The sequence below is a fragment of the Cnephaeus nilssonii genome, assembly GCF_951640355.1.
Source record: "Cnephaeus nilssonii genome assembly, chromosome: 22".
NCBI classification, from domain to species: Eukaryota; Metazoa; Chordata; class Mammalia; order Chiroptera; family Vespertilionidae; genus Cnephaeus; species Cnephaeus nilssonii.
The window spans coordinates 17839996-17859203 of NC_137093.1; the positions used below are offsets into that span (position 1 = coordinate 17839996).

Consider the following 19208-nt stretch of genomic DNA (forward strand, 5'->3'; position numbering starts at 1 on the left):
TTTTCTAATTAAATAGATAAAAGATTCAATGAAGTTTCACACCTTTAGTGGGCATCTTTATTATTGTGTGTGTATATATACATACTTATTGTTAGATTCTGATTTTTAGATTTTTCAGAGAAAAGAACATTTTTAAGTTAAAGCTAGTCATATCTGTCTGACATATAAATATCAAGATTTAATAGCTTGCCATTAAAATTAATAACCTGGAAGATCTAGTCCATACACTTCCTGATTTAAAGACTTACTATAAAGCAATAGTAATTTAAGTCAGTTGATACTGGACTGGAGTAAGGAAGGACAAATTAAATAAATATAACAAAAAGTCCAGAGAAAGCCCACATATAGACAACAAAACTTGACTTGTGAACAAAAGTAACAATGAAATTCAAAAGAATACTACTGCGTCAATAAATAATATTGGTGACATTTTCTAAAGTATGCAACATAAGAATAAACCTTGAACCTTCACAAAATCCACTCAATGTGAGGATTAATAATGCTGCTAAAATTAAATATAGAAGAATAACTTTAACATAAGTGAAAGTGCCTTAAACAGGAAATAAAAAAGTATTACTTATAGGAAAAAATTAAATTTGATTACATCAAGATTAAAAACAAGTCATTTAAAAGGAGCTCCTTATAATATATTAAAAACTAACAACCCAATTTTTTAAATGCCAAAAAATCTAAACAGGTATTTCATAAAAGAGGATGTCAAATGGTCAATAATTGTAGATACTCAATGTCATTACTCATCAAATAAATGCAAAATTAAACCATAATGGGATAATACACACTCTCCAAAGAGCTAAATTTTTTTAAAAAATTAAAATACCAAAGTTGGCACAAAAAAAAAAAAATGCAGCACTAAAACTCATTTATTGCTGATTAAAGTGTAAAATAGTAATAACCACTTAGGAAATTTGTTTGATAATTCCTATTATGTTAAACATGAATCTACTACCTATAATCCTACAACTACACTCCCAAATATAGACCCAAAAAATGCTCCATATGTACACAAATAAACATGTACATAAACGTTCATAGCTTTCTTATAATCACCAGAAAATGGTCATTATAAAACACAAATAATACACAAAAACATGGGAATAGCTGAATAAACTATAGAGTGTTTATGCAATGGAATGCTGTGCTTGAAAAAAAATTTATTAACATTAAAAACATGAATAAATGTAGGCATTACTACAGTATGTGACTGTGTGTGTTTGTATTAAAAATTAACAGAAAAAAAATGTCAATAGAAATTTTTGTGAAACTTCAGCTGGTTCTACATTTGTCTAAAATAGTTACAACTGGGAAAACAATGAGGAGTGAGGAAAGAATCATATTTCAAAGAACATTTTTAAAAAGACTGTTTTCTAACTTATTTTATAAGTTAACATAGACATCAAAACCACCCCAAGAGACTTTCAACACCAGTGAGGACACGATTAAGGAAAGCTGTATAAATGTATAAACCAACTGCTAAAGTACTCAAGTTCCACCATACAGAAAAGACATAAGAGGCTATGATCTTTAAAAGAAACAAATTATATAAGGTAAACTCCATATTCAGCCAAACCCCTGATAAAGAGAAAATCTCAACAGCAGCCAAGAGGGGAAAAGCACATACACACATTACACTCACAGGACTACATATGAGAAAAGCAGAAAATGTGGAATGAGTTCTTTCCATTGCTTTTTAAAACAACTGTCAACATTGAGTTCTATATCCAGCAAAATTTATTTCAAAAAAAAAAAAAAATGGGAGGCTTCTAGTCTCTTCTACTGTTTATAACAAAAACTCTACAGAAAACAAAATGAAATAAAGTAAAAACAAGCAACTACCTGAGAATTCTTAAATATTTAGTTAGAGTAAGTGGATTGGGATGCAAAGTCAAGACCTGAAGAATGACTAATAATATGCTGACAGTGTTTCCTGGATTCAAACCCTCCCCCCGCCCCCCTGCCCCTTACCTCTTGGAATTGCCTAAGGAAAAGCTGAATCATGATATAAGAAACAAGCAGGACCATAAAACTCTAAGGAATTACAACATTCTGACTAGAATATGGCCCTTGAATATGGAAACAAATAGGTAAGAGCTTTCTTTCTTTTTTCTTTTTTTCTTCTCTTCCAAGGACAGACTTGGGAGCAACGCTTCAGCTGTACCATGGACACATAAGACCCTGAGTGAAAACCCATTCTTCTGACTAGAGAAACCATCAAAGGGGACCCTGTTGTGTAAAGACTGTAGGGATACTCCTTGTTATTTTTTTCTCTTTTTTCTCTCACTGCTTAGGCCTGATGGCAGCCCCAGTCAGGAAAAACTGTGCAGTACAGAGACTAATACTCCTGGAGAACTCCTTCCTTCCAGCCAGAGAAACCAGGAAAAGCATCCTTTGAGAGGAGACAGTGGGTACCAAATCAAAACTGAACTGATGCTAAAACCACCAGCTAAACAAGTCCAGATAGAAACTTCAACCTAAACCCTATCAGGTTAATGCCTGGTAAGCCAGAAAAGTCAACATTCTCCAGAGGATTTCAAAAGGAGACAGTCTCACAACATAATATTCAAAATATCCATGACACAATAAAATATTACTTGATACACCAAAAATCTGTAAAATATGAGCAATTCCCCAAAAAGACACTCAGATACCAAATATGAGCTGAAACAAATGTTGGACTTACCAAAGACTTTATAACATATACTAGAGGCCCAGTGCACGAATTCATGCACTGGTGGGGTCCAGCTGGCATGCCCCAATGGGTGGGTGGGGGGGCTTGCTGGGGGGTGGGGCCAGGCAGGGCAAGCTGCCACAGGCATTCTGGTTGTTCTGCCATTCAGTCTATTTGCATGTTACCCTTTTATTATATAGGATCATAAACATATTGAAAAGACAAAAATTTCTAGGTGAAAATTGTAACATACACAAAAAGCCCAAATTGTTAGGTAGGACCAGGATCTCGAGGTCTGAGCAATTCTTACTAAATGCTCTTGTTGCTAAATGTTAAGATGCAGCACAGTATTTTGCAGCTGCAGCTGTAAACAGAATGAGCTTGACAGGAACTCAACCAGATCAAGTAGCCAACTGTAAAGAAAGCAACGTGTTATTAACCAAATAGTATGTGGGAAATAGTTTTACTCCTATCAAAATATGAAAAACTAAAAATATTTGAATGAAAAGATATGGCACAAAAGACACGAAACATTACTGCCTAGAATACGAATTAACAAAATCCTTTCATACTCTTTAGATACTTTCCCATAAGATAATAGTAAAAATGACAAGGCAAAATTCATCATAAAGATATTCATCAACATGAAAAATATAAAACAAACTCAAAGTCCTACTAATCTACGAAACATCAATAATATGTCCTGTATTATAGGGTATTATGTAGCCATTAACTTTGTTTAGTAAGAGTTTTTCACTTAGCACCAATTATCTATATAATAAAAGCCTAAGCAACTGTTATAGCAGAACGACCAGAACGACCAGTCTCTATGATGCGCACTGACCACCAGGGGGCAGACGCTCAATGCAGGAGCTGCCCCCAGGTGGTCAGTGCACTCCCACAGGGGGAGCACCGCTCAGCCAGAAGCCGGGCTCATGGCTGGCGAGCACAGCGGCGGTGGCGGGAGCCTCTCGACTGCCAGCTTAGGTAAGGAGCGAGGGGTCCCAGACTACAAGAGGGATGTGCAACAGGTGGACATCCCCCAAGAGTCCTGGACTGTGAGAGGGCGCAGGCCAGGCTGAGGGACCCCCCCCCCCCCAGTGCACGAATTTCGTGCACTGGGCCTCTAGTGAATACATAAATTTTGCTCAGGCAAGTTTTATGGATTATTAATGGTTTCAAAATTTTTGTAATTTCCATCAACTAATGGTATCATATATGTTAACTATATCATGAAGTACAAATACCAGAGAGAAACTATATAACACTGTGGTAGGAAAAATTCTAAAGAATTCTATAGAGAATCCCTGCCAAGATTCCCACGTCACTTCCTGACTATTCAAACACTAACCGGAGCAATGCTGGGAAGAGATGGCTCAGATATCATTACAATTCCAGGTCAGTGGATCTTAAAGCAGGAAAATTATCTGGGTGGGCCTACTTCCTAGTCTCCCAAGGCTTCTGCGGAAGCATCCCTCGGGAGTATGCTGCTCATGAGAAGGCAAGCCCTAAAATGAAATGCAAACTCTCCAGGTAGAGTAGGTAACTGGTGGGAAAATACAGAGCTGACTCAGCGCAACAGCCATCTCTCCTTCTCCCTTGCAACCATGTATTTCCATGCGCATGCTACAATCTGTTCTATATCCCATTTTGCAGATCCCAAAGCCCTCCCTATTTTATCCTAGGGGAAACTGAATTCCCTTCCCCCTCCACAGCAATGTTTTAACCCGCTTCCAGATGTCCCTACACTATGTCCAGCAGCTGGTCTTTCCCAGAGATCTCTTCCTTCCAGTGAACCAGCAATTCTTGTACCTATGACACTTCCCATGATGTACAATGGGAAACATTCAAGGTTCTCTTAACTGCAGCATCTTAATAATAAGGTTGAATGTTTATGTTAAGTAGGAAGGAGAGATAAAATTGTATATGGTTTACAATTATAAATCACAGTTCCATGCCTGATGGGAAAGGGGAATAGATAAACAAAGCATTATTCTTTGAAACTAACAATTTGGAACATTTTATGGAAGAAAATCATGTTTATATGATGTTAAATTTAAAACTCTCTGCATTGCAAGAAATCATGAAAGAATATACCAAAATAATCTCACCACTGTGCAAAATGGGATTATGGTTGACAGGCTCTCTCTCTCTCTCTCTCTCTCTCTCTCTCTCTCTCTCTCTCTCTCTAAATTTTCTGCCTTTTCTATATAAGCATGTTTTGTGTTCATAAAGGAGAAGAGAGAAAAAGAGAGAAAGCAGGCTAGCTAGCTTTTCCCACCTCTGCATGTTACCTACCTTACAGCAACCATTTGCAAATGCATAACCAACTGCCATAAATAAATGAGATTATATCTTCTACATAACTCTAATGGGCAAAACTAGGTATCCATATTTAGGGAAGAATAAGAATAAAAACACATTTATAATGGGACGTACCCATACGTATATACAGTCAACTGAAAAAGCAGTATTTGAATGGAAAATTCATTCTGCCAAGAAAGGCAAACAGGATTGCCAGTTTCCAAATGCAACCACAGTTTAATCATAGTAAATAAATGCAACCATCTCTGTAATGAAAAGTTTACAAAATTTTAATTAGTCTAAGTATTATTCCCTTTCTTACAAAGAAGAGACAACGGGATAAAATTTAATAATCATCCCAATACATCAGAAAAGCTAAATTTATTAAATCTACAGTATATTACATTATCACTAAAATGATCCTTAAAGAATATCACAAAGAAATTCAATTAACTGAGCTATGTGTGAATATTTTCAAAAGAATTTTGTACAGCAAAATACGCTTGATGTTAAAAACATATTACAAAACAATTTCCTTCACTCATTTCCTCCAGTATGTTATCTAGACCTCCCAATGTGCAAGTGCTAAATAACAGAAATAGGACTCAGAGGAGGCAGGCAGGTTTAAGTATGTGGAAAATTCACAAATCATACAAGTAGCTATCAAATGAGCCCCAGGAGTAAACTATATAGTTATTCCTATTTAATTCTATATTTTGATGAGGAACAACAGGGTGGGAATACTAAAGCAAAAAAAAAAAAAAAGATTTCTGAAACTGATTATAAAACTAGTACTTTTGCAGCAAAGGAGTTGCCTTTAAAGTTCACTTCTACCAGAAAATATCTCCTTGGAAAGAACATGCAACAGCTGGGAGGAGAATTATTCAGGAGCAATGTTTAAAATAATTTAAGAAAAATGATCAGCAAGTGCCATCAGAATAATAATACAAATTCTCTAGGCAACAGCGAGGCAATCAACTTAAAAAATAACACACTGACATGTTAGCAAAATCTTAAAACATTCTGAAGTTTCTACTTTTCTATAATGCAGATTTATCTATCCACTCCTATCTGCCCCAATCATTAAAGATAATCCTACTGATTCAGCAGATATTTTCTGCTGAAAACATCGGGTTCCATGTTGTATAAACTTTTACCGGACATCTTATGAAAAGATTCCTAGGAAAATCTAAAAACAATATGATTGACTTTCTAGGTACTTTATTCAGGTAAAGTACTGCTATTCTTCTGTGCTGCTAGAAAATGGTCTGTTTCTACACCTGAATTTTGTGCACCAGATCTACTAGTAAAAATGTACATACAATGTTTAAACGTGTATTATAAAAACATAAAATGTGAATTCTTCCTGGAAGAGGCAGGGTATGAATAGAAGGGTGGAAGGGGACCAGGAACCACAAATGATGGAGACAGTGAATTGGAAATATTCTACTAAAGGAAGAAATGGCAAGATTCTAGACTCCCCATGACACCCCATTCTTCTAACTGCATGTGTTTTATGTACTTCCTCCTTCAATATTTTACAAATTTAAACATTTTTTTGAAAAGTCATATAACAAATTCTATCAGTAAAAGTAACATCCAGATCACTTAAAGTCTTAAAGAGCATAATATTTGTAATGTAGTTTTTAGTTTAATAATTAACAAATAAATGCTGAGTTTATGACCAGTTCACCAGTTCAAAAGATTTTAGGCTTAACCTTATAAAACTACCCATTTCCAACACTTTTTAACCTATAAAGTGAACGAGTTCATACATCAACCTAATATAAATCCCAGAACTCCCAGTAGTGCATTAATTACCTTCCATAATTAACACTGCTTGATTCATGCCAGAGAATTCCCACAATTTTCAGCCAGAACCGAATGCACCATGCAAGGGGGTGGGCTTGGGGTTGTTTATTGAAGAGCATTGAATATACTGGCAGAAACGCAAAACCTGGGCTTTGCATATTAATCAATGGGTGCTTTTGTGATTGTTCACAAAGCAACTCTAAACAAAACATTCTGTTTTTAAAACTGAAATGATAAACACCATCAGTGTCTCTGAATTATGAGAAAATTCACCCATCAATCAAAAATGAACAGTTAAACATCACCCAGTAATAAAGAGCTAAAGAAATTCATGGAGGGAGCATGTGCAAAGACTTTTTTTCCCCTCTTATTCAAATGGCAAATGTTTTTATAACTGATGGGTAAAAGGAACCATAAAGAGTAGAGCAATATACAAAAGACACACCTCTTCCAAAATTACCTCTTCAAGATTATTCAGAAAGAATGACTATTCTATCAATCCACTTAAGAAAGCAGGCAATGTTGGGGGGATATGGTCCAAATACAAGGGGGGGTACTTTTGGAAAGCCTAAGAAAAATGTAATGGTCTAACTTTTGATTTAAAACAGAAATAAAATAAAAAAGAAGGGGAGAAGAAAACAAAAGAAGAAAAAAGAAAATTCATATTAACAAATAAAATAAAGAAAAGCAGGGAAGTTAGGGTGTTGTCACGGAAAAAACAACTGATTCAATTTGTCCAGAGAACGACAATTTCATTCGTTCAAAAAATATATACTGAGAATTGACTATGCCAGGCACGAGTGACAAAGCGGTAAACCTAAGTGACAAAATCCCTGTACTCAAGGAGCTTACCATCTCACGGGAAAGAAAGACAATTTTCATACAAATATTCAGTATTTCCAAACACTGTGGAGAAAACTAAAGAAACATAAGAAAGATAAGGAGGGCACGGTTATTATTTCATCTAAGACGGTGAGTGAAGGCAACGCTTAATTGTAAAGAGGGAACTGAAGGAAGAGAGGGAGCAAGCTTTGCAGATCACGCAGGAAACGCACTTTCAGGAATGAATGAATGAATAAATAAATAAATAAATAAATACCATAAACACAAAGGCGCCAGAGCAGCGAACGCTTGGCGTAGTCCAGAAATAAATAGCAAAAAGGTCAATGTAACTGGAGCAAAATGATCAAGTGAGGAAGGGCTTTGGCTTTTAAGGAAAATGAATTAAAACCATTTCATTTATAACAAACCACAAGGTCTTAAACCTGGGTGACTGAAATAAAGTTAGTGTTATTAACGTGATCTGTAAAGGTAAAAGGAAGCTCACTGAGGGAGCAGGAAAGATGAGATTTAGGGAAGATCTATAGCTCCTGGCTTCCACAGGACCTTCAGCTGGGAAATGAATTCTTACAGGGCTAGGGACATGGACAAGGAAGCCATCTGTGTAGAGAAGACAATTAAATCTGCAGGAACAGCATAGAAGTAGGAGGAAGCAAGCATGAAGAGATGAAGTACAGACCCTGAGAATGCCTGCTTACAGCAGGTGGGAAGAAGAGAGACAGGAAAAGAGCCCACCTGTGTGTGTGTGTGTGTGTGTGTGTGTGTGTGTGTGTGTGTGTGTCTGAGAGAGAGAGAGAGAGAGAGAGGGAGAGAGAGAGAGGGAATGCACGAGAGAGCACATGCTTATGTACATATACGTGTTTATGAGAAAGGAAGAGGGACAGGAAGGAAGGAAGGGGAGAGCATCGTTCATGGACACACACACACACACACACACACACACACACACACACAGTGTTGACAACTCCAAGAATTAACTTAGTGTCTTTTAAATTTTTTCAGTATTTTGGAAGTACAAAATGTACACTTTATTTTTCATGACCCTAGTTATTAGCATATGAGATCATTTTAAGCCAAGACCACTGATTTTATTTGATCAATAACAATTTCATTTGCTACAAACAAGACCCACTTTAGCCCTGAGCCTTGAACACGTTAATTTTAATGGTAGAAAAGATAACAAGTGAGAAACTGTTCCTAACAAAAGAAATTTGAGAAATAACAAGATATATTCTGAGAATACTGAAATGATGGATACTAAAAATAAAATGAATGAAGAAACACTAAGAAGTATGATGATTAAAGTGGTTTTAGTTAAAATATTCAAAACTGGTGAGAGATTTCCTCTTACTTTTTATATCTTTTATTTTTTAAGATCCTAATGTTTACTTACTATATAATTTATTATTAAATCATTGCAAATAAATATTTTACTCTTCATTTTTTAAAACTCTAGCTTTTGATTTCTTAAGATAACTCATTATTTTGTTACAAGTTGATGAAGAGTAATAAATAAATCATGAACTATACATCAAAAAAGGAGTGAGTCCTATTTTATCATTTCTTCTTTCTGTTTTGTTTTTAAAATGACTATTTAGAACAGACCAAATACTAAAAAGGGGACAATCAGTAATCAAAAGCCTCCCAACAAATAAAACTCCAGGACCAGATGGCTTCATTGATAAATTCTTCCAAACATTTAAAGAAAAGTTAAAGCAATCCTTCTCAAACTCTTCCAAAAAATAAAAGAAAGAAAACTTCTAAACTTATTTTATGAGGCTAACATTACCCTGCTACCAAATTAGACAATGAAGCCACACACACACACACACACACACACACACACACACACACACACACAAAATTACAAGCCAATATCCCTGATAAACACTGATGAAAAATCCTCAACAAAATATTAGCAAACTAAATTCAATACATTGAAATACACCATGATCAAGTGGAATTTAATGCAGAAATTCAAAAATAGCTCAACATCCACAAATCAATCAATGTGGTACACCACATTCACAAAACGAGTTACACAAATCTTATGATCATCTCAATGCATGCAGCAAAAGCATTTGACAAATTTCAACATTTACCATGAAAGCTCTCAATAAAGTAAACATAGAGGGAAAGCACTTCAACATAATAAAGCCATATATGGCAGGCCCACAGCTAATAGCATGCTCACACATGAAAGCTTTTCTTCCAAAATCAGGAACAAGACAAAGATGCCTCCTCTCTCTCACCATGTCTATTCAACATAGTCCCAGCCAGAGCAATTACGCAAGAAGAAAAAAAAAAGGCATCCAATTTGGAAAGGAAGAAATAAAACTGTCACTATTTGCAGAAAACCCTAAAGGTACCACCAAAGAACTGTGAGTACCAATAAATGAATTCAAAGTTGCAGGATACAAAATCATTATACAAAAATCAGTTGTGCTTCTCAATGCAAATAACAAACCATCAGAAAGAGAAATTAACAAAACAATCCCATTTATAATTACAGCAAAAAGAATAAAACATCTAGAAATAAACTTAACCAAGGAGATGAAAAACCTGAACACTGAAAGACATGTCATTGATTGTTAATCCTCACCTGAGGATATCTTTCAATGGAAAAAAGATCCTCAAGTGAGAATTAAAAAAAAAAAATACACATGAAAAAATTAGAATACCAAAATAATAATACAATAAGGTGCTACCACATCTATAATAATAAAAGCATAATATTCTAATTAGACCAGACGTCCTTCCAGACAACCTTCCGGATGAAGCCAGGGCTGTGAGGGAAGCCCGGGTCCCAGGTGCCAGAGGGAAGCCAGCAGCCGGGGGAAGGAAGGCCTTCTCTTGCACGAATTTCATGCATCGGGCCTCTAGTATGATATAACTGGTAATTTCCATAAACAAATCAATGTGGACTCCAAAAAGGATAATTCATTAGCTTTCTATGTATGCAGCATGTGACGTTTTACTACAAACCACCATATAATAACAGGTAACACCTTTCTTCCCATTCAATAAACTCAATGTAGGTTATGGGGAGGTTATAAGAATTGTAGGGGGGAAATGTGGAAGATTTAAAAATGACAGAGATTACTGAATATCCTTTCAATGGAATGCTGGCACCTCCAGGGATTACCTGATTCCACAGGGGTGTGGGGCGTGCTTTGTTTGCCTGGCTATTGTACACCTCTGCAGAAAAGTGAACTTGTAGAAAACTCATAGCACAAAGAAGTCCTGCCCATAAAAATGCAAACTGTGCCCAGTGGAACTGAACAGTTTTGCCAGTCTTGCATCCCTCTGCACCAGTTTTAACACGATTGGTCTGTAACATCGAATTCTCCTTTGAACTAGTTGTAACACTTGATTGATTCCTTCATTAATTAATGAGTTAAATCCCTTTGGTATGTGTTCATTTTATATTTGTCTGAGAGTCATGCTTATATTCTCTTCTAAACTTCATCCTTCAGTAAAATGAATATAAAATGATGCCTATGCCTCCTCAGAGATCTCACAATATAGTAAGGAAAACAGCCAACTAGGATGAGAGTTGGTATTACAATAGAGATATGACTAGCCAACTAGGATGACAGTGTTACAAGAGAGATATGAATAACATATGAGAAGTAAAATAAAACCATTTTCTGTCTTAAAGGTTTAAGAGAGTCTTACCTCTTAAGTTACAATTATATAACAAGAATCCAGGGCCAACCCACCCACTGCCTGCTTTTGTGCAGCCCATTAAGCTAAAAGTGTTTTTTACGTTTTTTTAATGTTGGGGGCAGGAGGATCAAAAGAAGTATGATTATCTAATGACATGTGAAAATTATATGACATTCAAATATCAGTGTCCACAAATAACATTTTATTGGGACACAGCTACACTCATTAATGTATTATCTGTGGCTGCTCTCATGTTACAATGACAGGGCTGAGTAGCTGCGAGAGACCTTGCGTGGCACTCTCATCAATCCATACTGCGGGTCAGCACACCATAAACTGCAGTATCCTACATAATAAAATGGTAATATGTAAATTACCATCACTCCGCTACGCCCACGATTGGGCCAGCAGGAGGCGCAGGGGGCGGGACTCAGGGTGGCCGGGGTAGCTGATTGGGCCAGAAGGACGCTGAGCTCGCGGCGCCTCTGGCGCCGCGAGCTCAGCGTCTGTACCATGGCTGCCGGAGGCTTTCGGAAGGCCTGGGGCGCCTGCGGACAGCCAGCCGGACAGGTCCCCGGCGATCAAAGGCAAAAGCGGGGGACCTGGCCGCCTGTCTGCTCCGGCGCAAGGCCTTTCGAAAGCCTCCGCAGCGCCGGAGGCTTTCGGGAGGCCTGGGGCGCCTGCGGACAGCCAGCCGGACAGGTCCCCCGCGATCAAAGGCCAAAGCGGGGGACCTGGCCGCCTGTCTGCTCCGGCGCAAGGCCTTTCGAAAGCCTCCGCAGCGCCGGAGGCTTTCGGAAGGCCTGGGGCGCCTGCGGACAGCCAGCCGGACAGGTCCCCCGCGATCAAAGGCCAAAGCGGGGGACCTGGCCGCCTGTCTGCTCCGGCGCAAGGCCTTTCGAAAGCCTCCGCAGCGCCGGAGGCTTTCGGGAGGCCTGGGGCGCCTGCGGACAGCCAGCCGGACAGGTCCCCCGCGATCAAAGGCCAAAGCGGGGGACCTGGCCGCCTGTCTGCTCCGGCGCAAGGCCTTTCGAAAGCCTCCGCAGCGCCGGAGGCTTTCGGGAGGCCTGGGGCGCCTGCGGACAGCCAGCCGGACAGGTCCCCCGCGATCAAAGGCCAAAGCGGGGGACCTGGCCGCCTGTCTGCTCCGGCGCAAGGCCTTTCGAAAGCCTCCGCAGCGCCGGAGGCTTTCGGGAGGCCTGGGGCGCCTGCGGACAGCCAGCCGGACAGGTCCCCCGCGATCAAAGGCCAAAGCGGGGGACCTGGCCGCCTGTCTGCTCCGGCGCAAGGCCTTTCGAAAGCCTCCGCAGCGCCGGAGGCTTTCGGGAGGCCTGGGGCGCCTGCGGACAGCCAGCCGGACAGGTCCCCCGCGATCAAAGGCCAAAGCGGGGGACCTGGCCGCCTGTCTGCTCCGGCGCAAGGCCTTTCGAAAGCCTCCGCAGCGCCGGAGGCTTTCGGGAGGCCTGGGGCACCGGCGGACAGCCCGCTGGTGCACCAGGTGCATGATTAAATCATGCACTGGGCCTCTAGTCTATAATAATAAAAGCATAATATGCTAATTAGACTGGATAGCCAAACGACCTTCCAGATGTCCTTCTGGACAAAGCCGGGGCTGCAAGGGCTGAGGCAAGCCGCCGTGGCTGCGAGGGCCAAGCCCCTTGCAAAAATTTCATGCATCGGGCCTCTAGTTGGATTATAATTCAACAGCATTTCAAGTTTCACAGGTATCACCATACCACACTTTTAAAATTACCACTTCATACAGATCATGTAAAAATAAGCAAAGAAGAGACAAGTGCACTTTGAATGTCACGCTTTTAAGGCACAGAAGAGTATGGGTTTTGTTAGCAAATCAGATGGTAGCACATTGTGCTTATTACCCAGTAACACTCCAGTTGTGCTGAAAGATAGAATATACATCAATATTACCAAACTCTGCACTCATCACAATATTCTCAACTAACAGGAAAGCCATGATCTGAAAAATTCAAAAATTCTAAAAGGTTATCACCACCACACAGGACTTCTTCACAAAAAAACAGAAACAAGACTGCATCCAAAATAAATTTCCAGGTAGCTCATTGGTTAGCCAACAAGGAAAGTCATTTACCACTTACCAGTGGTGAACCCATTCAATCATATTTGACTGCAGCCGCCAAAGAAATGCATCCAGAGAAAACAAGCTGGTTAAGCCTATTAGCCTTTTGGTCAGAATGGCTGAAGAGTTGAGGTTACTGGGAGCAAAATCAATAGTATATTTAAAAAAAAAAAAAAGGCAAATGACTGCAGTTGGCTTTCCTTGACTCTTGATGAGTCAACAAACGTAGCCAATATTGCTCAATGGCAGAGGAGTCAATGCCAAGTTTAAAGTGGCTCAAGAATTAGCTCCTAGGAACAGGCTGCATGGGGAAACTACATGTGACAACATTCTCAAATAAACTCAGCAAACATCAGTCCAGTACAACCTGAAGTGGAATCTACTAAGATACATGAAAACTGACTTGGGCAAAAAGCATGTGTGGAGCAGAGAAAGGACTGGACATCCTTCCAACCTCTGTTACTGAACACTAAATGGCCTTTGTAATTAGCTTTTGCTGCACATTTGGTGCTATTTCTTAATAAATTTTACCTAAAATCACAAGGCAAAACTGACACTGGGGTAATACTGTCAGAATGGCAAGTAATCATGAGCTGCTATACATACTCCAAACATGAAACCAAGATCGGAGATCTCCATCACCGTTATCAACTTGCAGTGCATATATTTTCCAAGCTCAAACTACACTTCCAGCAGGCTTTTTCAAAATATGATACAAAGGCAAAGTGAATTTCCATATTGCAAAATCCACTTAACTGTGCAACTGAGGCATTGCTTCTAACCTTCAAATGGAAGTTTGCAATGTTATGCTAAAAGGCAAATATTAAACGAAAAATCTAATAGAATTTTGGAAATGCCTTCTAAGCAATGAATACGCTCAATTAAAATCATATGCTCACAGATGTATTTGGCAGTACATATCTGAGTGAAAAGGCATTTTCAAAAATGAAATATGTAAAATCTCATTACTGATCTGCATTGACAGATGAACATTCGCATTCAATTCTCATGATGAGAAACACTAACTTTTAATTACAATTAAATAAAATGTTACTTTCCACAGAAAGATTTCATTGTTCTTATTAAGAGACGGGAATTACATAATGTTATAATGGATTAAATGGGTATTTTAAATTTATGTGGAAAACAATACTGCATGGGATTGTTCCACCTAATCCCCCAACAAAAACTGCTTTTCCAACATCTCAGTGAATGTAAACTCCATTCTTCAGGTTGATCAGGCCAAAAACACTTGAAGTCACCCTTGACTTCTCTTTATCTCACTCTCTGTATCCCATTCATCAGCCAAAACGGTTGGCTTTATCTGTAAAACTATATCCAGAATCTAACCATTTTTCATCGTATCTACCATCCTGGTTCAAGCTATCATTATCGTTCATCTATTATAGTAATCTTCTAACTGGTCTCCTTATTTTCTCTTTTACCTCCCCATTTAGCCTATTCACAGCAACCAGAGACTCCCTTTAAATTTTTAAGCCAGATTATGTTACTTTTCAGCCAAAAATCCTCCAGTGGTTTCTCTCTCCCCCACAGCATAACAAACCAAAGACCTTCTGAGGGACTACAAGAAACTACATGATCTGCTCTCCACCCACCCAAACCCCTTCTCTGACCTCATCTCCTTTTCACTTGCCCCTGGCTCAATTTCAGCCACATGTCCTGTTTGGGGGGGTCTGTTCCAATGCTTTTTAATCCCCTGCCCCCACACTTTAACTTGTCTTCCACTGCCTGAAATGATCTGTTCCAGAGAAGTCACCGCCCAGAGGCCGTCTGTGCCCACCCTGCATAACTAACAACTATCCTTTCACACTGCCCTACCCTCTGGAACCCTGCTACTCTGCATTCATTTTCTACAATAGCACATACCACCACTTGACATCTTATATATTTAACTAATTACATTTCCTCCTACCCTGTTAAAATATAAGCTCCACGAAGGCAGGAAATGTGTGTGTTTTGTTCAGGGTTCTACCCACAGAGTCTAAACCAGCTCCTGGAATAAATTATTTGCTCAATAAAAGAACAAAGCAGCAACAGCAACACATTTTCTGTAAGTAGTGCTCCTTCAGCTCCTCTTTCTTATGTAAGTGAAATACGCATGCGTCCATTCCAGCAATAAGTGATATTTATCCATAAATATATAAACTAATTGCAAAACATCCATTTCAGGAAGAGATGCATTTCCAATTTTATTTTACTCTTTATTTAAGAATTATTTGCCCTAGCCGGTTTGGCTCAGTGAATAGAGCATCAGCCTGCAGACCAAAGGGTCCTGGGTTCCATTCCAGTCAAGGGTATATGCTCAGGTTGTGGGCTTGATCCCCAGTAGGGGGTGTGCAGGAGCCAACCAGTCAATGATTCTCTCTCATCATTGACGTATTCTATCTCTCCCTCTCCCTCTCCCTCTCTGAAATCGATAAAAATATTTTTTTAAAAATGCATGCATCCACATTCATAACACTGATTTACCATTGCGCTCAGCGTTTCCTCCCAATCGGGCCGCTCTCGAGGGTGGACGTTTCTGTGTAGTTCTGGAACAAAATCATCCTCTTCAGAATGTACCGAGGACTTCATCTTCCTAGAGATCAAAACATGAGAGACTTTGATAAGAATTTATGCTACTATAAAAATTTTCCATGACTATAATTCAAAGAACAGAAAATTATGTGAGATTTAAAGTTTAATTAAAAGAGCTTTGGTGGCTGATATTGTTCCTCTACTTCTACTCTAGTTTTTGGAGATCTTTTCTGATGTATCAAACACCTGCTTTTATTCCAGGAGATAAAACTAAGGTCTTTAACTCGTTAACCTTTACAATCTGTGATAATTGTTATATAAGGACTGATTTTTATCAGTTCAACATAGTTGGTACCTTGAAAAGATTTGCAACAGCGGTCAATATTTATAGAATTGTGCTAAGCATTAATAAAATTTCAGGATGAAGGGGCAGATACAGTACTTTTCTTCCCCAATTTATGGAGGACAGTGTATTAAACTAGCACTCTTAAGGAGAATAACTATGAATATTAGACAAAACATATAAAGTTTCTTGCCTGAAGGCACAAGAAAGCAATCAATACAAATAGAATATCTGGGACTACATTCATTGAGAGAAGAAAACCCATGAAGCAAATTCCATATTTAATCATTCTTTTTGTATAACAGACTATACAAATCAATGATTGAAAATAAAAGCCTATGATAATCTTACAGTGTACCTAGGCTGAAGAGGCAGAGGTTGGATGTTGGGGTCGCCAAAGCAGATGGGGATTCAGGGTAAAAAATGCCACCCCTCAAAGACCTGTAGAGGAAGAGTCCAAAAATAGACATGGAAATTCCCCTCAAATTGTTAACTGATTCCCCAGCTTGTAAGTATGTAGGACAAGATGCCAAGAAACCTATCAAAAAACAGCTGCTGGGTAACTAATGGGCCCAGCAGACATTTCACAGGCTAGCCATGCTGAGGACATGGAGGTTGGCAAGCAAGCACTGCCCAAAACAGAGGGGCACTGAAAAAAACAAACAAAACAAAAAAGCCTGGACTCTCATCTGAGATGCCAGAAAAGCCATGCCTCAGGACTAAGGACAAAATAGCAACAGACAAGCTCAAACCAAGCCTCGGGCATGATCAGAACTGTCAGAAGAAAAATTAACTCTCTTCAGAGGAAAATAACATTCTACAGGCCCCTTGCAAATTTTTCAACCACCTTGTCTGGTAGATGACAATTATAAGGCAAGCTTTAAGAAAACAGGAACAAATGAACAAATTTTGGGGGGGAAAACGCAGTAAAAACAGAGAGTCACGTTTGATTCGGATTTTAGAATTATCAGAAAGGGACTTAAAAATGGCTATGATGGATTTCTGGCTATGACGGATTTCTGGCTTTCTACAAAGCTGTAAAAAGCAGCATTTCCAGTCTAACAACAAGACAGATAATCTATGAAATCATAACTTTTCTTGAATCCATCAAAAAACTGAGGTCTCGTGGCAACCCCCTACTAGCCTAAACGCTAAGGAAAGACAGGAATATCCATCCAAGATGATCTAAATCACAAGCAATCACCAGGACAAGGCATGGGTAGAAGAGAGAGACACAACTGGTAAGAAGAATTCAGTATCAAGCTGTTAAAAATATTTATAATTAATGGGTTCAGAGAAAAGTATGTTTATAATAAAATAGATGAAAAGATAAAGTACTTCAAAAGAAAATTATAATTATGAAAAATAAAAATAATGTTCATCCTAAAAATAAAATATCTCAAATTAAGAACTCAATGGATGGGTTTAACAGAACAATGGACATGGCTAAAGAGAGGATTAGTGAACTAGCAGATGGTTCTACACTGAAGAACAAAGACAATAGGAACAGAAATACATAAAACACAAGAGACTTAGACAAATCTCAAATATGTCTAAAACTATCAACTCAGAGATAAGAAATATAATGAAAGAGAGAAAGGGACAAAAGGAATATTTGAAAAATAATGGCCGAAAACTTTTCAAAATTGATGAAAGTCATCCAACTACAGATTGAAGAAGTCCTCAAGCAGGATTTTTAAAAAGCATCTATTTAAAAAACAAAACAAAATGAAGATATTCTTAAAAACAGCTAGAGAATAACAGACAAGTTGAGCCCTAGCTGGTCTGGCTCACTGGATAGAGCATCGGCCTTCGGACTCAAGGGTCCCCGGTTCAGTCACAGTCTGGGGCACATACCTGGGTTGCAGGCTCAATCCCTAGTAGGGGTTGTGCAGGAGGCAGCCGATCACTGATTCTCTCTCATCACTGATGTTTCTAACTCTCTCTCCCTCTCCCTTCCTCTCTGAAATCAATAGAAATATTTTTTAAATCTTAAAAAAAAACAAGTTGACTTCAAAGAAGCAATAATAACAATGCAAGAGGACATTTCAATGGAAATGAGAAAATAATGGAGTAAATCTTAAACTTAATAAAAGGAAAAATACTGCCAGCCTAGAACTCTCCTCCTTGTAAAATCATGTAAAATAAGTTATTTTCAAATAAAAGATGAAAGAATTTCCCACCAGAAGAACTGGAAAATAAAAGGAGCATTATTCCCACCAAAAGAAACTGACCCCAGAACTACAGAAATGAACAAAGAATATAATAAAGAACAAAATGTGGGGAAATTTAAGTAAATATTGGCGTTAAAACTAATGCACACACAAAAATAATATCCTCAGAGGTTTACAATAAACATAAAGCACAGAGACTTGGAAAATGTACATGCACACAGTTTAAGAGTCCTCTATTTATTTAGAAGTGAAATAAGTCCAATCTTAGAGAATGCAATAAGTCAAAGATAAAAGTTGCAGTCTCTATGGTAACCACTAAAAGAATAATAAATAAATGTATAACTAAAAATCTGATAGAGGAGAAAATTTTGGAAAATAAAACATACTTGATTAATCCAAAAGAAAGCAAAAAAGAATAAAGGCACAAAGAATGAAAAAGGCAAATAAAAAAAAATCAAGATGGTACATTTCAATCCCAGTACATTACTGTAGTTTTTAAATTGAATGCACTAGTAAAAAGCTTGTGGAGAAACTGGAACCCTCACTCATTGCTCGTAGAAATTTAAAAGTCACAGCCACTATAGAAAACAGTTTGGCAGTTTCACAAAATACAAATACCGTGTGATCCAGCAATTTCATCCTAGGTATTTAAGAGAAATAAAAACATATATCCACCAAGAACTTGTACATAGATATTCATACCCATATTATTCATAATAGACAAAAAGTCTGAACCACCAAAGT

The 19208-nt window shown here is 38.3% G+C and overlaps 1 protein-coding gene across 2 annotated transcripts in view; it reads right to left on the minus strand.

The window, feature by feature from the left end:
• The window catches only part of ARHGAP32 (Rho GTPase activating protein 32), a 121071-nt gene that overhangs the window by 86435 nt on the left and 15428 nt on the right, over nt 1-19208 (minus strand). For both annotated transcript variants that reach the window (XM_079762476.1, XM_079762475.1), the window contains exon 2: nt 15900-16008. In XM_079762476.1, coding sequence (XP_079618602.1) covers nt 15900-16008 — 109 coding nt within the window. The remainder of the gene's footprint in view (nt 1-15899; nt 16009-19208) is intronic.